We start from the raw sequence: 20,834 nt of genomic DNA on the forward strand, positions 1-20,834 counted from the left end.
GACACAAGGTTAGAGACACAAGGTTAGAGACACAAGGTTAGAGACACAAGCACAAGGTCACAGACTGAAACAAGGTTAGAAACACAAGGTTAGAAACACAAGGTTAGAGACACAAGGTTAGAGACACAAGGTTAGAGACACAAGGTCACAGGCACAAGGTCACAGACTGAAACAAGGTTAGAGACACAAGGTCACAGACTGAAACAAGGTTAGAGACACAAGGTCACAGGTGCAAGGTCACAGACTGAAACAAGGTTAGAGACACAAGGTCACAGACTGAAACAAGGTTAGAGACACAATGTCACAGACTGAAACAAGGTTAGAAACACAAGGTTAGAGACACAAGGTTAGAGACACAAGGTTAGAGACACAAGGTCAGAGACACAAGGTCAGAGACACAAGGTCAGAGACACAAGGTTACAGACACAAGGTCACAGACTGAAACAAGGTTAGACACACAAGGTTAGAGACACAGGGTTAGAGACACAAGGTTAGAGACACAAGGTCAGAGACAAGGTCACAGGTGCAAGGTCACAGACTGAAACAATGTTAGAGACACAAGGTCAGAGACACAAGGTCACAGGCACAAGGTCACAGACTGAAACAATGTTAGAGACACAAGGTCAGAGACACAAGGTCAGAGACACAAGGTCACAGACACAAGGTCACAGACTGAAACAAGGTTAGAGACACAAGGTCAGAGACACAAGGTCACAGGCTGAAACAAGGTTAGAGACACAAGGTCAGAGACACAAGGTCACAGACTGAAACAAGGTTAGAGACACAAGGTCAGAGACACAAGGTCAGAGACACAAGGTCAGAGACACAAGGTCAGAGACACAAGGTCAGAGACACAAGGTCACAGATTGAAACAAGGTCAGAGACACAAGGTCAGAGACACAAGGTCAGAGACACAAGGTCAGAGACACAAGGTCAGAGACACAAGGTTAGAGACACAAGGTTAGAGACACAAGGTTAGAGACACAAGGTTAGAGACACAAGGTCACAGACTGAAACAAGGTTAGAGACACAAGGTTAGAGACACAAGGTTAGAGACACAAGCACAAGGTCACAGACTGAAACAAGGTTAGAGACACAAGGTTAGAGACACAAGGTCACAGGCACAAGGTCACAGACTGAAACAAGGTTAGAGACACAAGGTCACAGACTGAAACAAGGTTAGAGACACAAGGTCACAGGTGCAAGGTCACAGACTGAAACAAGGTTAGAGACACAAGGTCACAGACTGAAACAAGGTTAGAGACACAATGTCACAGACTGAAACAAGGTTAGAAACACAAGGTTAGAGACACAAGGTTAGAGACACAAGGTTAGAGACACAAGGTCAGAGACACAAGGTCAGAGACACAAGGTCAGAGACACAAGGTCAGAGACACAAGGTTAGAGACACAAGGTTAGAGACACAAGGTTAGAGACACAAGGTCAGAGACAAGGTCACAGACTGAAACAATGTTAGAGACACAAGGTCAGAGACACAAGGTCACAGGCACAAGGTCACAGACTGAAATAAGGTTAGAGACACAAGGTTAGAGACACAAGGTTAGAGACACAAGGTTAGAGACACAAGGTCAGAGACACAAGGTCAGAGACAAGGTCACAGGTGCAAGGTCACAGACTGAAACAATGTTAGAGACACAAGGTCATAGACACAAGGTCACAGACTGAAACAAGGTTAGAGACACAAGGTCACAGACTGAAACAATGTTAGAGACACAAGGTCAGAGACACAAGGTCACAGACTGAAACAAGGTTAGAGACACAAGGTCACAGACTGAAACAAGGTTAGAGACACAAGGTCACAGACTGAAACAATGTTAGAGACACAAGGTCAGAGACACAAGGTCACAGACTGAAACAAGGTTAGAGACACAAGGTTAGAGACACAGGGTTAGAGACACAAGGTCAGAGACAAGGTCACAGGTGCAAGGTCACAGACTGAAACAATGTTAGAGACACAAGGTCAGAGACACAAGGTCAGAGACACAAGGTCACAGACTGAAACAATGTTAGAGACACAAGGTCAGAGACACAAGGTCACAGACTGAAACAAGGTTAGAGACACAAGGTTAGAGACACAAGGTCAGAGACACAAGGTCACAGGCTGAAACAAGGTTAGAGACACAAGGTCAGAGACACAAGGTCACAGACTGAAACAAGGTTAGAGACACAAGGTTAGAGACACAAGGTTAGAGACACAAGGTCACAGACTGAAACAAGGTTAGAGACACAAGGTTAGAGACACAAGGTTAGAGACACAAGCACAAGGTCACAGACTGAAACAAGGTTAGAGACACAAGGTTAGAGACACAAGGTCACAGGCACAAGGTCACAGACTGAAACAAGGTTAGAGACACAAGGTCACAGACTGAAACAAGGTTAGAGACACAAGGTCACAGGTGCAAGGTCACAGACTGAAACAAGGTTAGAGACACAAGGTCACAGACTGAAACAAGGTTAGAGACACAATGTCACAGACTGAAACAAGGTTAGAAACACAAGGTTAGAGACACAAGGTTAGAGACACAAGGTTAGAGACACAAGGTCAGAGACACAAGGTCAGAGACACAAGGTCAGAGACACAAGGTCACAGACTGAAACAAGGTTAGAGACACAAGGTTAGAGACACAAGGTTAGAGACACAAGGTCAGAGACAAGGTCACAGACTGAAACAATGTTAGAGACACAAGGTCATAGACACAAGGTCACAGGCACAAGGTCACAGACTGAAACAAGGTTAGAGACACAAGGTTAGAGACACAAGGTTAGAGACACAAGGTTAGAGACACAAGGTCAGAGACACAAGGTCAGAGACAAGGTCACAGGTGCAAGGTCACAGACTGAAACAATGTTAGAGACACAAGGTCATAGACACAAGGTCACAGACTGAAACAAGGTTAGAGACACAAGGTCACAGACTGAAACAATGTTAGAGACACAAGGTCAGAGACACAAGGTCACAGACTGAAACAAGGTTAGAGACACAAGGTCACAGACTGAAACAAGGTTAGAGACACAAGGTCACAGACTGAAACAATGTTAGAGACACAAGGTCAGAGACACAAGGTCACAGACTGAAACAAGGTTAGAGACACAAGGTTAGAGACACAGGGTTAGAGACACAAGGTCAGAGACAAGGTCACAGGTGCAAGGTCACAGACTGAAACAATGTTAGAGACACAAGGTCAGAGACACAAGGTCACAGGCACAAGGTCACAGACTGAAACAATGTTAGAGACACAAGGTCAGAGACACAAGGTCACAGACACAAGGTCACAGACTGAAACAAGGTTAGAGACACAAGGTTAGAGACACAAGGTCAGAGACACAAGGTCACAGGCTGAAACAAGGTTAGAGACACAAGGTCAGAGACACAAGGTCACAGACTGAAACAAGGTTAGAGACACAAGGTTAGAGACACAAGGTTAGAGACACAAGGTCAGAGACACAAGGTCACAGACACAAGGTCACAGACTGAAACAAGGTCAGAGACACAAGGTCAGAGACACAAGGTCAGAGACACAAGGTCAGAGACACAAGGTCAGAGACACAAGGTTAGAGACACAAGGTTAGAGACACAAGGTCACAGACTGAAACAAGGTTAGAGACACAAGGTCACAGGCACACTTAAGCCTACCGCAAAAACCCTTCCCCACCCTTAAGCTAATGGTGGTAGCCTTTGATAGGTAAGTGTAAGAAATGGCAGTCATGTCATCTCGCATTAGTAGCAAGGGGTTATGTCACATTCTGTCTCAAATGAGTAAAATAAGAAATAAAATAATGCAAACAATGAGATGAATTTACATCCATCTTGCTGGATTTCTCAGCAGCCAGCACTGTTTGATACTTGTCAGCATTGGATTCATCCAGGTCTGTGATGTGGGCAGCAGGATTGGACAGGGCATTCAGTGTGGCCTGGGACCCACCAGCCTCCACAGATTTGTTGATAGCCAGGACAGCAGCAATCACTGGAGGAACAAAAAGGTTGCGTCAACATACAAAACTTCAAAAACTAGCTGTGTCACCACATAAACATCACACATACCTTGTGTCACCACAATAAAAACAAACATTACCAACTAGCTAAATTATTGAATAAAAAGAAGAAAGAGTTCAGTTTCAACTTAATCCTAACCTAATAACGCAGGATCAATTTCTTCAAACTCTAGATCATCTCCCTTCTCATCTTTCATGTTGCTGAGTTCCTGGAGGTACAGAGGTGCACACCCTGTGTCAACACTGGTCAGCTTCAAGCTTGGGTTCTGTAAAGCTTTCATTAACAAGACAGCATCTTTGTTGGAAAGGGCTTGATTCACCAGCATAACCATCTGATTTTCTGCCAAATGATGAGAGAAAACTAATTAGCCTGAACTATTTAGCTAAATTATGAGAGAAAACTAATTAGCCTGAACTATTTAGCCAAATGGAAGAGAGAAAACTAATTAGCCTGAACTATTCAGCTAAATTATGAGAAAAAACAAATTAGCCTGAATTAATCAGCTAAATGATGAGAGAAAACTAAGATGAACTAGTAAACAAAAACAAAAGCAGGAAAAAATACAAACTTTGATATTCAACATCAGCTTCTAAATTGGCTTCATTCACAGCCATCTGAATTTCATCTTTGCCTAGGGCTCCATCTGACTCAGCATCCTGTATGAAATTGGAAATTCTTAGACAGCCCAAGCCACTTATTACATGGTCTAGAGAACATAAAGTTTTAGATGGAAGATTTCAGTATTTATCTCCCACTTGCCAGAGATGCAGATTTGAACATACTTATCTCCCCCTCACACTTGCCAGAGATGCAGATTTGAACATACTTATCTCCCTCTCACACTTGCCATAGAGGCAGATTTGAACATACTTATCTCCCCCTCACACTTGCCAGAGATGCAGATTTGAACATACTTATCTCCCCCTCACACTTGCCAGAGATGCAGATTTGAACATACTTATCTCCCCTATCACTTGCCATAGAGGCAGATTTGAACATACTTATCTCCCTCTCACACTTGCCATAGAGGCAGATTTGAACATACTTATCTCCCTCTCACACTTGCCATAGAGGCAGATTTGAACATACTTATCTCCCTCTCACACTTGCCATAGAGGCAGATTTGAACATACTTATCTCCCCTATCACTTGCCATAGAGGCAGATTTGAACATACTTATCTCCCCTATCACTTGCCATAGAGGCAGATTTGAACATACTTATCTCCCTGTTACACTTGCCATAGAGGCAGATTTGAACATACTTATCTCCCCTATCACTTGCCATAGAGGCAGATTTGAACATACTTATCTCCCCTATCACTTGCCATAGAGGCAGATTTGAACATACTTATCTCCCTCTCACACTTGCCATAGAGGCAGATTTGAACATACTTATCTCCCCTATCACTTGCCATAGAGGCAGATTTGAACATACTTATCTCCCTCTCACACTTGCCATAGAGGCAGATTTGAACATACTTATCTCCCTCTCACACTTGCCATAGAGGCAGATTTGAACATACTTATCTCCCCTATCACTTGCCTGCAGCTTGTCCTGATGAAGCCGTGCCAACTTCTCTAAATAAAAATCTATGTTTTCAGGCTTGATGTTCTTTAAACCAAGAGCAGGCAATTGTAAGGCAGCTAAAACAGCAGCCCTGTCTCCACTGGTCAAAGCTTCAAGAAGTTGACTTAAGGCTTGCTGGGCTAAACAATAAAACATGGAAACTGTAAGGTCAAAACAACAAAATGGAAAATGTAATGTTAAAACAACAACAATAATAAAACTGTATGAGGAAAGCACATAAGCTAACAGTGGAAACATTAATAGTTTGCCAGAAAACTGTTTAGATTTAAGCTGCAGCTAAACTGGACAACACACTGGTCACTTACTGTTGACTTTACTTATATTGCCTTGAATTTCTGCCTGAGTAAGTAACTCATCATAGACATCAACTTCATAGGTGCTTTCTGGGTCAATGCTCTGTTGGGAGAGGTAGAGTACACTGATCAAGTCAGAACAAAAACTGTATCAAGCATTGAGGTGAGTCAGAAATATAAAATGTATGAAGCATGTCATCTTAAACACTAAGGTTGATGTACTAACAGCCTTGTTTCTAAAAGAAATGACAGATGTATGTAAACAACATTGTTCCTAGCAGTGATAGATGACATGTATGGCTGTGACAGATAACATATATGGCTGTGACAGATGACATATATGGCAGCGACAGATGACATGTATGGCAGGGACAGATGACATGTAAACAACCTTGTTCCGAGCATTTTCAGCTTTGACAGCCTTGGCTTCAAACAGTGCGAGCTGATATTGCTGCTGGCTGCCTGGGTCAAGGTTCACCAACATGGCCGACGGGTTGTTTAGTGCAGTAAATGTGTCTGATGCCACTTGCTGGTCTACGGCTTCATTGATGGCTATAATAGCTGCATGCACTGAAAGGTAGACCACAACAATACGCTCATGGGCTCACTAGTGGGGGTCATCTGGTACACACATTCACACACCCATATTAAGTCTGATACACACACCCATATTAAGTCTGATACATAGACAGCCTAAAACACACACCCATATTAAGTCTGATACATAGACAGCCTAAAACACACACCCATATTAAGTCTGATACATAGAAAGCCTAAAACACACACCCATATTAAGTCTGATACATAGAAAGCCTAAAACACACATCCATATTAAGTCTGATACATAGAAAGCCTAAAACACACATCCATATTAAGTCTGATACATAGAAAGCCTAAAACACACATCCATATTAAGTCTGATACATAGAAAGCCTAAAACACACACCCATATTAAGTCTGATACATAGAAAGCCTAAAACACACACCCATATTAAGTCTGATACATAGAAAGCCTAAAACACACACCCATATTAAGTCTGATACATAGAAAGCCTAAAACACACACCCATATTAAGTCTGATACATAGAAAGCCTAAAACACACACCCATATTAAGTCTGATACATAGAAAGCCTAAAACACACACCCATATTAAGTCTGATACATAGAAAGCCTAAAACACACACCCATATTAAGTCTGATACATAGAAAGCCTAAAACACACACCCATATAAAATCTGAAACACACACACCCATGTATACACCCCCACCCATATAAAGTCTGATACACTCACCCCTATACACACACATGCAAACAGCAATCACACCAAACATCTGTGCTGAAGAGTTCTCTATCAAGTTTTATAAGAACAGTGGAACAACTTACATGCTGCATCATCTACTGTCAGCTGAAACAAAGATGTGTGTCATATCAATAATAAAGGTTGGTTTTCATACGGCAAATCAATAATAAAGGTTGGTTTTCATACAGCATATCAATAATAAAGGTTGGTTTTCATACAGCATATCAATAATAAAGGTTGGTTTTCATACAGCATATCAATAATAAAAGTTGGTTTTCATACAGCATATCAATAATAAAGGTTGGTTTTCATACAGCATATCAATAATAAAGGTTGGTTTTCATACAGCATATCAATAATAAAGGTTGGTTTTCATACAGCTTATCAATAATAAAGGTTGGTTTTCATACAGCATATCAACAGCAAAGGTTGTTTGTCAAACAGCTTATCAATAATAAAGGTTGGTTTTCATACAGCAAATCAACAACAAAGTTTTTTGCCTAACAACAAAGCTTGTTTGTCATACAGCATTTCACTAACAGTTCAGACATGCGTACACTTGACATAAAAAAGTGGAATTTGAAGCAAAAAAGTGGAAAATATGTGCAGACACTAAGTAGAAAATAACTTAAAATAAGAAAATAGAAATTATACACAGTAAACATAGGCCTTATGAATAGTTTTAGCATAGTTTGATATAGTTAGTATCTAGCCAGCATCTAATACTGTTTAACTTCAGCTTACTTTAAAAAAAAACTGAACTTTAGATGTTAAAAAACTATTGATGCTTCAACAATCTGAAACTATTTTGGACTCTCTGCTTTCAAAGCTCATGTGTTCCTGGTTTAGTTCTAGAAGTAGCCTAAATGTCATTAACAATAAATCTTAATAAACAATAAACTTTTCAATAAATAAATGCTAAAAGCCCACAGCAAAACAAAAGGACTAGTGTAGCTAGATTTTACCTACTTCATTGGCAAGAATGCCTCCAATTTTGCTAAATGCTGGCATCTGGATGCCATATTTCTCTAACTCTCGTCTCATTGCACTGATTTCTTCTTCTGTAAAAGAGATATGTTTAGTAGCATCAGTTTTTACATATCATGAAAAGTAAAGAAGTCAAAAGAAGAACTAGAAATCTTGCATCTCCTCAACTGTCAACTCAAACTTACCTGTAAACTTTATTTTTCCATACAAGTCTTGAATTTGTGGTGCCAGACCCAACTTAAAGAGAAACAGACTGGGGATATTCAATAGATATCTGATTAAAAACTGGGGAGGTTCAATAGATATCTGATTAAAAACTGAGGAGGTTCAATAGATATCTGATTAAAAACTGAGGAGGTTCAATAGATATCTGATTAAAAACTGGGGAGGTTCAATAGATATCTGATTAAAAACTGGGGAAGTTCAATAGATATCTGATTAAAAACTGGGGAGGTTCAATAGATATCTGATTAAAAACTGGGGAAGTTCAATAGATATCTGATTAAAAACTGGGGAAGTTCAATAGATATCTGATTAAAAACTGGGGAAGTTCAATAGATATCTGATTAAAAACTGTGGAGGTTCAATAGATATCTGATTAAAAACTGGGGAAGTTCAATAGATATCTGATTAAAAACTGGGGAAGTTCAATAGATATCTGATTAAAAACTGGGGAGGTTCAATAGATATCTGATTAAAAACTGGGGAAGTTCAATAGATATCTGATTAAAAACTGGGGAAGTTCAATAGATATCTGATTAAAAACTGGGGAAGTTCAATAGATATCTGATTAAAAACTGTGGAGGTTCAATAGATATCTGATTAAAAACTGGGGAGGTTCAATAGATATCTGATTAAAATTTGGGGAAGTTCAATAGGTATCTGATTAAAAACTGGGGAGGTTTAATAGATATCTGATTAAAAACAGTTAGACTAATCTCATCACACATGATAAAATAGTCTAATAACAGGTGGACTAATATCAAATATGATAAAATACAGTCTAATGACAGGTAGACTAATATCAAATATGATAAAATACAGTCTAATTACAAGTAGACTAATAACAAATATGATAAAATACAGTCTAATGACAGGTAGACTAATAACAAATATGATAAAATACAGTCTAATGACAGGTAGACTAATAACAAATATGATAAAATACAGTCTAATGACAGGTAGACTAATAACAAATATGATAAAATACAGTCTAATGACAGGTAGACTAATAACAAATGATAAAATACAGTCTAATGACAGGTAGACTAATAACAAATGATAAAATACAGTCTAATGACAGGTAGACTAATAAATATGATAAAATACAGTCTAATGACAGGTAGACTAATAAATATGATAAAATACAGTCTAATGACAGGTAGACTAATAAATATGATAAAATACAGTCTAATGACAGGTAGACTAATAAATATGATAAAATACAGTCTAATGACAGGTAGACTAATAACAAATATGATAAAATACAGTCTAATGACAGGTAGACTAATAAATATGATAAAATACAGTCTAATGACAGGTAGACTAATAACAAATATGATAAAATACAGTCTAATGACAGGTAGACTAATAACAAATATGATAAAATACAGTCTAATGACAGGTAGACTAATAACAAATATGATAAAATACAGTCTAATGACAGGTAGACTAATAACAAATATGATAAAATACAGTCTAATGACAGGTAGGAGGGTCTACCTCAGGGCATGAACACAGTAGACAGCCCGGGGCATATTCTTTCTATCATAAATATCTGTTGTTTCTGGATAAAATATCTGGGAAAAATAAAAAAAACACTTAGAACATAAGCAATAGAGGATCTAGCATTTTGTGGTAAAACTTACTGATGGCAGATTTCTAAGGTAAACATTGGACCAGATGAGACAAACTTACTGATGTCAGATTTCTAAGGTAAACATTGGACCAGATGAGACAAACTTACTGATGGCAGATTTCTAAGGTAAACATTGGACCAGATGAGACAAACTTACTGATGGCAGATTTCTAAGGTAAACATTGGACTGAGACAAACTTACTGATGGCAGATTTCTAAGGTAAACATTGGACTGAGACAAACTTACTGATGGCAGATTTCTAAGGTAAACATTGGACTGAGACAAACTTACTGATGGCAGATTTCTAAGGTAAACATTGCACCAGATGAGACAAACTTACTGATGGCAGATTTCTAAGGTAAACATTGGACCAGATGAGACAAACTTACTGATGGCAGATTTCTAAGGTAAACATTGGACCAGATGAGATAAACTTACTGATGTCAGATTTCTAAGGTAAACATTGGACCAGATGAGACAAACTTACTGATGTCAGATTTCTAAGGTAAACATTGGACCAGATGAGACAAACTTACTGATGTCAGATTTCTAAGGTAAACATTGGACTGAGACAAACTTACTGATGTCAGATTTCTAAGGTAAACATTGGACTGAGACAAACTTACTGATGGCAGACCAATTTCTTCCATCGCACGTAGCCAATGGTTGATGTTATCTGTATGACGGAAATGAAGACCGCGGCTCTAAGGACAGAATGGTATAGTCTAATTAATAGCGTCCATATTAAGGACAAAATGGTATAGTCTAATTAATAGGGTCCATATTAAGGACAGAATGGTATAGTCTAATTAATAGGGCCAATATTAAGGACAGAATGGTATAGTCTAATTAATAGGGTCCATATTAAGGACAGAATGGTATAGTCTAATTAATAGGGTCCATATTAAGGACAGAATGGTATAGTCTAATTAATAGGGTCCATATTAAGGACAGAATGGTATAGTCTAATTAATAGGGTCCATATTAAGGACAGAATGGTATAGTCTAATTAATAGGGTCCATATTAAGGACAGAATGGTATAGTCTAATTAATAGGGCCCATATTAAGGACAGAATGGTAGTTTAATTGATAGGGTCCATATTAAGGATTAAGGACAGAATGGTATAGTCTAATTAATAGAGCCCATATTAAGGACAGAATGGTATAGTCTAATTAATAGGGTCCATATTAAGGACAGAATGGTATAGTCTAATTAATAGGGTCCATATTAAGGACAGAATGGTATAGTCTAATTAATAGGGTCCATATTAAGGACAGAATGGTATAGTCTAATTAATAGGGTCCATATTAAGGACAGAATGGTATAGTCTAATTAATAGGGTCCATATTAAGGACAGAATGGTATAGTCTAATTAATAGAGCCCATATTAAGGACAGAATGGTATAGTCTAATTAATAGGGTCCATATTAAGGACAGAATGGTATAGTCTAATTAATAGGGTCCATATTAAGGACAGAATGGTATAGTCTAATTAATAGCGTCCATATTAAGGACAGAATGGTATAGTCTAATTAATAGGGTCCATATTAAGGACAGAATGGTATAGTCTAATTAATAGAGCCCATATTAAGGACAGAATGGTATAGTCTAATTAATAGGGTCCATATTAAGGACAGAATGGTATAGTCTAATTAATAGGGTCCATATTAAGGACAGAATGGTATAGTCTAATTAATAGGGTCCATATTAAGGACAGAATGGTATAGTCTAATTAATAGGGTCCATATTAAGGACAGAATGGTATAGTCTAATTAATAGGGTCCATATTAAGGACAAAATGGTATAGTCTAATTAATAGGGTCCATATTAAGGACAGAATGGTATAGTCTAATTAATAGGGTCCATATTAAGGACAGAATGGTATAGTCTAATTAATAGGGTCCATATTAAGGACAGAATGGTATAGTCTAATTAATAGGGTCCATATTAAGGACAGAATGGTATAGTCTAATTAATAGGGTCCATATTAAGGACAAAATGGTATAGTCTAATTAATAGGGTCCATATTAAGGACAGAATGGTATAGTCTAATTAATAGGGTCCATATTAAGGACAGAATGGTATAGTCTAATTAATAGGGTCCATATTAAGGACAGAATGGTATAGTCTAATTAATAGGGTCCATATTAAGGACAGAATGGTATAGTCTAATTAATAGAGCCCATATTAAGGACAGAATGGTACAGCTTTAACAGTGGGGCAGTGAAAGTGGTCACCTTTAAAATGTGTGTAAGTGTAAAAATGTTACTTTGCTACCACTGATAAGGTACATCTAATGTGACAGCAGGTAGCCCTAACCCTAGCCTGGAGCATAAGACACTAGGAAAAAACCTCCTCTACCATTCTGTCCTACACTCTTTGTACAACAATGTGTGTTCAGTGAGTGCCAAACAATATGGGCAAAACATCTTGGACTATTACATGGTATCTTGACTGCTCTTTGTCATAAATCTTCTTAAGTGGGGCTGCATTAGGTGCGAAGAAATGAGCCAACTTAGCAAGAAACACCCCATTCCTGAGTCCCTCTTCCAGCTCTGTGGTGGGAGGCAGCTCCTCATTCACACAAGCTTCAATCCATCTGAAAACAAGACATATAGGTGACTATAGACCATATAATATAGAGGTGACTATAGACCATGTAATACAGAGGTGACATATAGGACATGTAATACAGAGGTGGCTATAGGACATGTAATACAGAGGTGACATATAGGACATGTAATACAGAGGTGACATATAGGACATGTAATACAGAGGTGGCTATAGGACATGTAATACAGAGGTGGCTATAGACCATGTAACTAACATACAGGTGACATATAGGCCATGTAATACAGAGGTGGCTATAGGCCATGTAATACAGAGGTGGCTATAGACCATGTAACTAACATACAGGTGACATATAGACCATGTAATACAGAGGTGGCTATAGGCCATGTAACTAACATACAGGTGACATATAGGCCATGTAATACAGAGGGTGACTATAGACCATGTAACTAACATACAGGTGACATATAGGCCATGTAATACATAGGTGGCTATAGGACATGTAACTAACATACAGGTGACATATAGGCCATGTAATACAGAGGTGGCTATAGACCATGTAATACAGAGGTGACTATAGACCATGTAATACAGAGGTGACTATAGACCATGTAACTAACATACAGGTGACATATAGGCCATGTAATACATAGGTGGCTATAGGACATGTAACTAACATACAGGTGACATATAGGCCATGTAATACAGAGGTGACTATAGACCATGTAATACAGAGGTGACTATAGACCATGTAATACAGAGGTGACTATAGACCATGTAACTAACATACAGGTGACATATAGACCATGTAATACAGAGGTGGCTATAGGTCTGTAATACAGAGGTGACTATAGGCCTGTAATACAGAGGTGACTATAGGCCTGTAATACAGAGGTGACTATAGACCATGTAATACAGAGGTGACTATAGACCATGTAATACAGAGGTGACTATAGACCATGTAATATAGAGGTGGCTATAGGCCTGTAATACAGAGGTGGCTTCAACTATATGCCATGTAATGGGCCATTAGTCACCTCTGTAGGCCTATAGTATTAGCTGCTGACCCCCAGTGACTACACCTATCACGTGACCAATACCAGCCAACCAAAAAAAAACAACAGCACATGCAAGTGGTGTAAACAAGAGGTGCTGCCCAGTGTCTATATATAGACTGTATGTGACATAAATACTCTCAAGGTGATCAGGCCGCAGTGAAACACACTAGCAGCACAGCTAGAAAAACAAGGAAGGCAAATAGGTATCAACTTTTGTGTGGGATGGTTAATACACACGTGTACGGAGGGGGGGGGGGGTTATAGCAGGCATATAAAACAAACTGAAAGAACATATCTCTAACAAGAAAGGTCAACCGCATCTAAAAGTGAACTGTTGCTCTACCCCTATTATTTCTTCTGGCCAGCCGACTTGCTAGTGACACATTCTACACACAGGCGGCTGTTTATAGCAGTGGCGCTAGCCGCTTAAGTAGTAGGAAGTGACACATCCCGTGTGCCAGTAGGTCACGATAACACGGGGACAGTTCACTGGGCGAATTATTCAAACGATACCTTACGGGAAAACAAACGGGTGGGGGGAGGCGACGGCTCACCAGGCTGGGCGAGGTCAGCATGAATCATGCGGGCAGTGTTGACAACATGGGACCAACACGGCGTACAGCGCGGCCCGGCTGATAACCGCCGTGTTTATAAACAACTTCTCAATGTGTCGGGGATCAATGACTGCTACGTCACAAGTAACCAGCTATAGTGCCACCGGCTCAGTCCCTAGTGCCACCGTCTCAGTCCCTAGTGCCACCGTCTCAGTCCCTCGAGCCACCGGCTCAGTCCCTAGTGCCACCGGCTCAGTCCCTAGTGCCACCGGCTCAGTCCCTAGTGCCACCGGCTCAGTCCCTAGTGCCACCGGCTCAGTCCCTAGTGCCACCGGCTCAGTCCCTAGTGCCACCGGCTCAGTCCCTAGTGCCACCGGCTCAGTCCCTAGTGCCACCGTCTCAGTCCCTAGTGCCACCGGCTCAGTCCCTAGTGCCACCGTCTCAGTCCCTAGTGCTACCGGCTCAGTCCCTCGAGCTACCGGCTCAGTCCCTAGTGCCACCGGCTCAGTCCCTCGAGCTACCGGCTCAGTCCCTAGTGCCACCGGCTCATTACCTAGTGTCACCGGATCAGTCCCTAGTGCCACCGTCTCAGTCCCTAGTGCCACCGTCTCAGTCCCTCGTGCCACCGGATCAGTTCCTAGTGCCACCGGCTCAGTCCCTAGTGCCACCGGCTCAGTCCCTAGTGCCACCGACTCAGTCCCTAGTGCCACCGTCTCAGTCCCTAGTGCTACCGGCTCAGTCCCTCGAGCTACCGGCTCAGTCCCTAGTGTCACCGGATCAGTCCCTAGTGCCACCGTCTCAGTCCCTAGTGCCACCGTCTCAGTCCCTCGTGCCACCGGATCAGTTCCTAGTGCCACCGGCTCAGTCCCTAGTGCCACCGGCTCAGTCCCTAGTGCCACCGACTGAGTCCCTAGTACTACCGGCTCAGTCCCTAGTGCCACCGGCTCAGTCCCTCGTGCGACAAGCCCCTCTCACTACCCAGGGACTATGTGAGGGGAGCGAAAAGCTGCCGGTTGGTAAGAGCTGAGCCTCGTGTTGACAGAGGCATGGACGGATGGAGCACACGCCACCTGTTACCCGCCGGCTCCAGCACGTTTACCAACACGCGTCCTCTGCTGACAAGGACGACACAGTCAGCCCGACTGACAGATAAATCACACGACACTTTCATTAGACAGCAGCATAGGACACGCTCGTAAACCAACGGACGGTAGAGGCCAAACCAATTAGAAAGCACAGCTATAAATAGAGCAGCTAGATTTTGGCGATGGGACTGGAACCCCAATAGATCTGTTTAGAAACCTTTCACCCCCATCTCCTCTCGCTAATGCTAGACTAATACTGGACTAATCTAGGAGTACATAGGGCTACATCACTAGACTAATCTAGTAGTACATAGGGCTACATCACTAGACTAGACTAGGAGTACATAGGGCTACATCACTAGACTAGACTAGAACAGTACATAGGGCTACATCACTAGACTAATCTAGTAGTACATAGGGCTACATCACTAGACTAATCTAGTAGTACATAGGGCTACATCACTAGACTAGACTAGGAGTACATAGGGCTACATCACTAGACTAATCTAGTAGTACATAGGGCTACATCACTAGACTAATCTAGTAGTACATAGGGCTACATCACTAGACTAATCTAGTAGTACATAGGGCTACATCACTAGACTAATCTAGTAGTACATACATAGGGCTACATCACTAGACTAATCTAGTAGTACATAGGGCTACATCACTAGACTAATCTAGTAGTACATAGGGCTACATCACTAGACTAATCTAGTAGTACATAGGGCTACATCACTAAACTAATATAGTAGTACATAGGGCTACATCACTAGACTAGACGTACATAGGGCTACATCACTAGACTAGACTAGAACAGTACATAGGGCTACATCACTAGACTAATCTAGTAGTACATAGGGCTACATCACTAGACTAATCTAGTAGTACATAGGGCTACATCACTAGACTAGACTAGGAGTACATAGGGCTACATCACTAGACTAATCTAGTAGTACATAGGGCTACATCACTAGACTAATCTAGTAGTACATAGGGCTACATCACTAGACTAATCTAGTAGTACATAGGGCTACATCACTAGACTAATCTAGTAGTACATACATAGGGCTACATCACTAGACTAATCTAGTAGTACATAGGGCTACATCACTAGACTAATCTAGTAGTACATAGGGCTACATCACTAGACTAATCTAGTAGTACATAGGGCTACATCACTAAACTAATATAGTAGTACATAGGGCTACATCACTACACTAATCTAGTAGTACATAGGGCTACATCACTAGACTAATCTAGTAGTACATAGGGCTACATCACTAGACTAATCTAGTAGTACATAGGGCTACATCACTAGACTAATCTAGTAGTACATAGGGCTACATCACTAGACTAATCTAGTAGTACATAGGGCTACATCACTAGACTAATCTAGTAGTACATAGGGCTACATCACTAGACTAATCTAGTAGTACATAGGGCTACATCACTAGACTAATCTAGTAGTACATAGGGCTACATCACTAGACTAATCTAGTAGTACATAGGGCTACATCACTAGACTAGACTAGTAGTACATACGACTACATCACTAGACTAATCTAGGAGTACATAGGGCTACATCACTAGACTAATCTAGTAGTACATAGGGCTACATCACTAGACTAGACTAGTAGCACATAGGGCTACATCACTAAACTAATATAGTAGTACATAGGGCTACATCACTAGACTAATCTAGTAGCACATAGGGCTACATCACTAAACTAATATAGTAGTACATAGGGCTACATCACTAGACTAATCTAGTAGTACATAGGGCTACATCACTAGACTAATCTAGTAGTACATAGGGCTACATCACTAGACTAATCTAGTAGTACATAGGGCTACATCACTAGACTAATCTAGTAGTACATAGGGCTACATCACTAGACTAATCTAGTAGTACATAGGGCTACATCACTAGACTAATCTAGTAGTACATAGGGCTACATCACTAGACTAATCTAGTAGTACATAGGGCTACATCACTAGACTAGACTAGTAGTACATACGACTACATCACTAGACTAATCTAGGAGTACATAGGGCTACATCACTAGACTAATCTAGTAGTACATAGGGCTACATCACTAGACTAGACTAGTAGCACATAGGGCTACATCACTAAACTAATATAGTAGTACATAGGGCTACATCACTAGACTAATCTAGTAGCACATAGGGCTACATCACTAAACTAATATAGTAGTACATAGGGCTACATCACTAGACTAATCTAGTAGTACATAGGGCTACATCACTAGACTAATCTAGTAGTACATAGGGCTACATCACTAGACTAATCTAGTAGTACATAGGGCTACATCACTAGACTAATCTAGTAGTACATAGGGCTACATCACTAGACTAATCTAGTAGTACATAGGGCTACATCACTAGACTAATCTAGTAGTACATACATAGGGCTACATCACTAGACTAATCTAGTAGTACATAGGGCTACATCACTAGACTAATCTAGTAGTACATAGGGCTACATCACTAGACTAATCTAGTAGTACATAGGGCTACATCACAAGACTAGACTAGGAGTACATAGGGCTACATCACTAGACTAGACTAGAACAGTACATAGGGCTACATCACTAGACTAATCTAGTAGTACATAGGGCTACATCACTAGACTAATCTAGTAGTACATAGGGCTACATCACTAGACTAATCTAGTAGTACATAGGGCTACATCACTAGACTAATCTAGTAGTACATAGGGCTACATCACTAGACTAATCTAGTAGTACATAGGGCTACATCACTAGACTAATCTAGTAGTACATAGGGCTACATCACTAGACTAATCTAGTAGCACATAGGGCTACATCACTAGACTAATCTAGTAGTACATAGGGCTACATCACTAGACTAGAAGAACAGTACATAGGGCTACATCACTAGACTTGTAGAACACTACAGGAGGTCTACATAGGCAACACTGCTAGTAGTACAGAAGATTTTAAAGTGTGGCTCATAAGTGGACATCAAGTGTTGGCTTTTACTTTATTTATTTAAAAACAAAAAAGATCACTAGACAAAGATTCATGAATCGTTACAAGTCCATGATCTTCATAGCTGTTTATTTAAAAAGCTCAAGATTTCAAATTTTAAAAATCAACAGTCAAATTGACAAATTAATATCAGACCATAATTTAATCAGCCACTTTCATAAAAAGGTTATATTTATTTTGCATGCTAATTTAGTTACTTGAGCTTTAAATTATAGAGAAAACCCATTGAACCGGTGAATAATCTTAAGCTAATGGATGAATGAACAGACTCTAGCAAGTGAAGTAGCTGAACTCATATGTAATGGATGAATGAACAGACTCTAGCAAGTGAAGTAGCTGAACTCATGTAATGGATGAATGAACAGACTCTAGCAAGTGAAGTAGCTGAACTCATATGTAATGGATGAATTAACAGACTCTAGCAAGTGAAGTAAGTGAACTCATATGTAATGGATGAATGAACAGACTCTAGCAAGTGAAGTAGCTGAACTCATATGGGCACCAACAACAACAACTGCATATATTTTGCTAACATTTTTTTTTTCTTGATCTTTTTAAACCACAAAAAAACATGCATCACTTAAAAGTTTATGTTATATTATTTCCTTAATGGTATGGTAAAATGTACATAAAATATGGCTGGCTAGCTCACATTTTGGCTTCCTCTAGATGACACAGATATTCATAAGCAATATTCCTCTTCCTTTGCTCATCCATTTCATCTGCTGTAAGCCTCTCATCTTCCAGAGCTGAAAGAAAATTCAAAGAGGACCCTCAACAACTCAGCATAACTATTAACAACATATCAGCAAGTAACTAGAAGCAATTAAAAGGAACTTCAGTTTTTATTTCATCTTTGTCAGATGTAAAAAAAAAATGTTTATTGTAACCATGTTGAGTAGAGTCAGACACCACCACCATGTTGAGTAGAGTCAGACAACACCACCATGTTGAGTAGAGTCAGACACCGCCAACATGATGACAAGAGTCAGACAACACAACCATGTTGAGTAGAGTCAGACAACACCACCATGTTGAGTAGAGTCAGACAACACCACCATGTTGAGTAGAGTCAGGCAACACCACCATGTTGAGTAGAGTCAGACAACACCACCATGTTGAGTAGAGTCAGACAACACCACCATGTTGAGTAGAGTCAGACAACACCACCATGTTGAGTAGAGTCAGACAACACCACCATGTTGAGTAGAGTCAGACACCGCCACCATGATGACAAGAGTCAGACACCACTACTACTCGGTGACAAGAGTCAGACAGTGGTAGAGCAGTGGGTTATCAACCATGATTAGGGCTTACAATCTGCATTGCCCACATTTAAGCAGGCAATATATTTTCACCCAGTAATTGTGTGAGAATTTGTTCAAGCTACTTACTTCTGTAATGAGGCTTAGGTGCATCTGGAGCTTCCATGGCTATATCCTTGACTGAAATTTCTCTGTAACAATGTTAAATCCAGATTTTCCTGCAAAAGTTAAACTTTGTTTTAACAAATATTACATTATGTCAAATTATGTAAATATTTATAGATATATAGGCTTAATACTTACACATCATATATTTATATGATATAAAGACTAGGCCTATGTTACACTATGTATTATATCGCATATAGGCCTATATACTAGGCCCTATACTATATAAATATATATTATTATGAGCTCTGTGTGGTACAATTATTATTGTCCTCCCCTACAAAAAATTGAACATCAACTATACTATTATTACTATTAATTATTAATTAATTATTAATTAATATACTGAAGTGCATATGGAGGTGTACATTTGTACATTCATTAGGCCTACCAAAGCACACTGCCCTGTGAACTGTCACAAGATGACAAAAATTGAAACTAGATTCAAGATATATTTATTTATATTATCTAGAATCTAGATGACTAATCTAGATCTAGATTCTAGAATAGATCTAGATCTATTTCTGATTGCAGCTAGATGTCTAGCTGCTAGAATCAGCTAGATAGATCTAGATCTAGAAATCTAGAATTATCAATCTCTAGAACTAGATTCTAGAACTATTCTATAACTAGATTTGGAGAGAAATTAGATCTAGATCAAGATTACTATGGTAGATCTAGTCTAGATTCTAGATTATCTAGATCTATCTAATATCTATGTCACACTCACAGGTTTTCAACACCAACACACTACACATGAGTTGACTACACAGTACACAGGTGATGTTTGTGGAGCTGGCTCGATGTTCACTCAGTCACTGTTCGTCCAGACTCTCATTAGAGACTACTCTAGCTCTAGTTTTGTGTCTTGATCTAGACTAGATCTAGTAGACTGACTAGAAGCAGAGTTGAATGACTAGGTCACTAGACTAGAAATAATAGAATAGAATTCAATAGATCAACCAGAACATCCAGACGATAAAGAAAAACACAGTCAATCTACAATCTACATTAAGTAGAGTAGGCTAATAATAATATTTATTATTTTGT

The 20,834-nt window shown here is 39.7% G+C and overlaps 1 protein-coding gene across 1 annotated transcript in view; it reads right to left on the bottom strand.

Moving 5' to 3' along the window:
• Window positions 1–20,834, bottom strand: part of LOC131955948 (ras GTPase-activating-like protein IQGAP1) — a 58,265-nt gene that overhangs the window by 37,180 nt on the left and 251 nt on the right. The window contains exons 2-16 of the mRNA XM_059320273.1: window positions 20,515–20,713; window positions 19,746–19,834; window positions 19,004–19,100; window positions 12,491–12,647; window positions 10,673–10,750; window positions 9,910–9,986; window positions 8,373–8,440; window positions 8,170–8,261; window positions 7,284–7,305; window positions 6,289–6,467; window positions 5,910–6,000; window positions 5,560–5,723; window positions 4,584–4,671; window positions 4,154–4,354; window positions 3,823–3,986 (exon numbers count right to left, since the gene is read on the bottom strand). Coding sequence (XP_059176256.1) covers window positions 3,823–3,986; window positions 4,154–4,354; window positions 4,584–4,671; window positions 5,560–5,723; window positions 5,910–6,000; window positions 6,289–6,467; window positions 7,284–7,305; window positions 8,170–8,261; window positions 8,373–8,440; window positions 9,910–9,986; window positions 10,673–10,750; window positions 12,491–12,647; window positions 19,004–19,100; window positions 19,746–19,782 — 1,515 coding nt within the window. The 5' untranslated portion in view covers window positions 19,783–19,834; window positions 20,515–20,713. The remainder of the gene's footprint in view (window positions 1–3,822; window positions 3,987–4,153; window positions 4,355–4,583; window positions 4,672–5,559; window positions 5,724–5,909; window positions 6,001–6,288; window positions 6,468–7,283; window positions 7,306–8,169; window positions 8,262–8,372; window positions 8,441–9,909; window positions 9,987–10,672; window positions 10,751–12,490; window positions 12,648–19,003; window positions 19,101–19,745; window positions 19,835–20,514; window positions 20,714–20,834) is intronic.

Source organism: Physella acuta, unplaced genomic scaffold (genome assembly GCF_028476545.2).
Source record: "Physella acuta isolate Inbredline_101_S28 unplaced genomic scaffold, ASM2847654v3 ptg000079l, whole genome shotgun sequence".
In the NCBI taxonomy this organism is placed as follows: Eukaryota; Metazoa; Mollusca; class Gastropoda; family Physidae; genus Physella; species Physella acuta.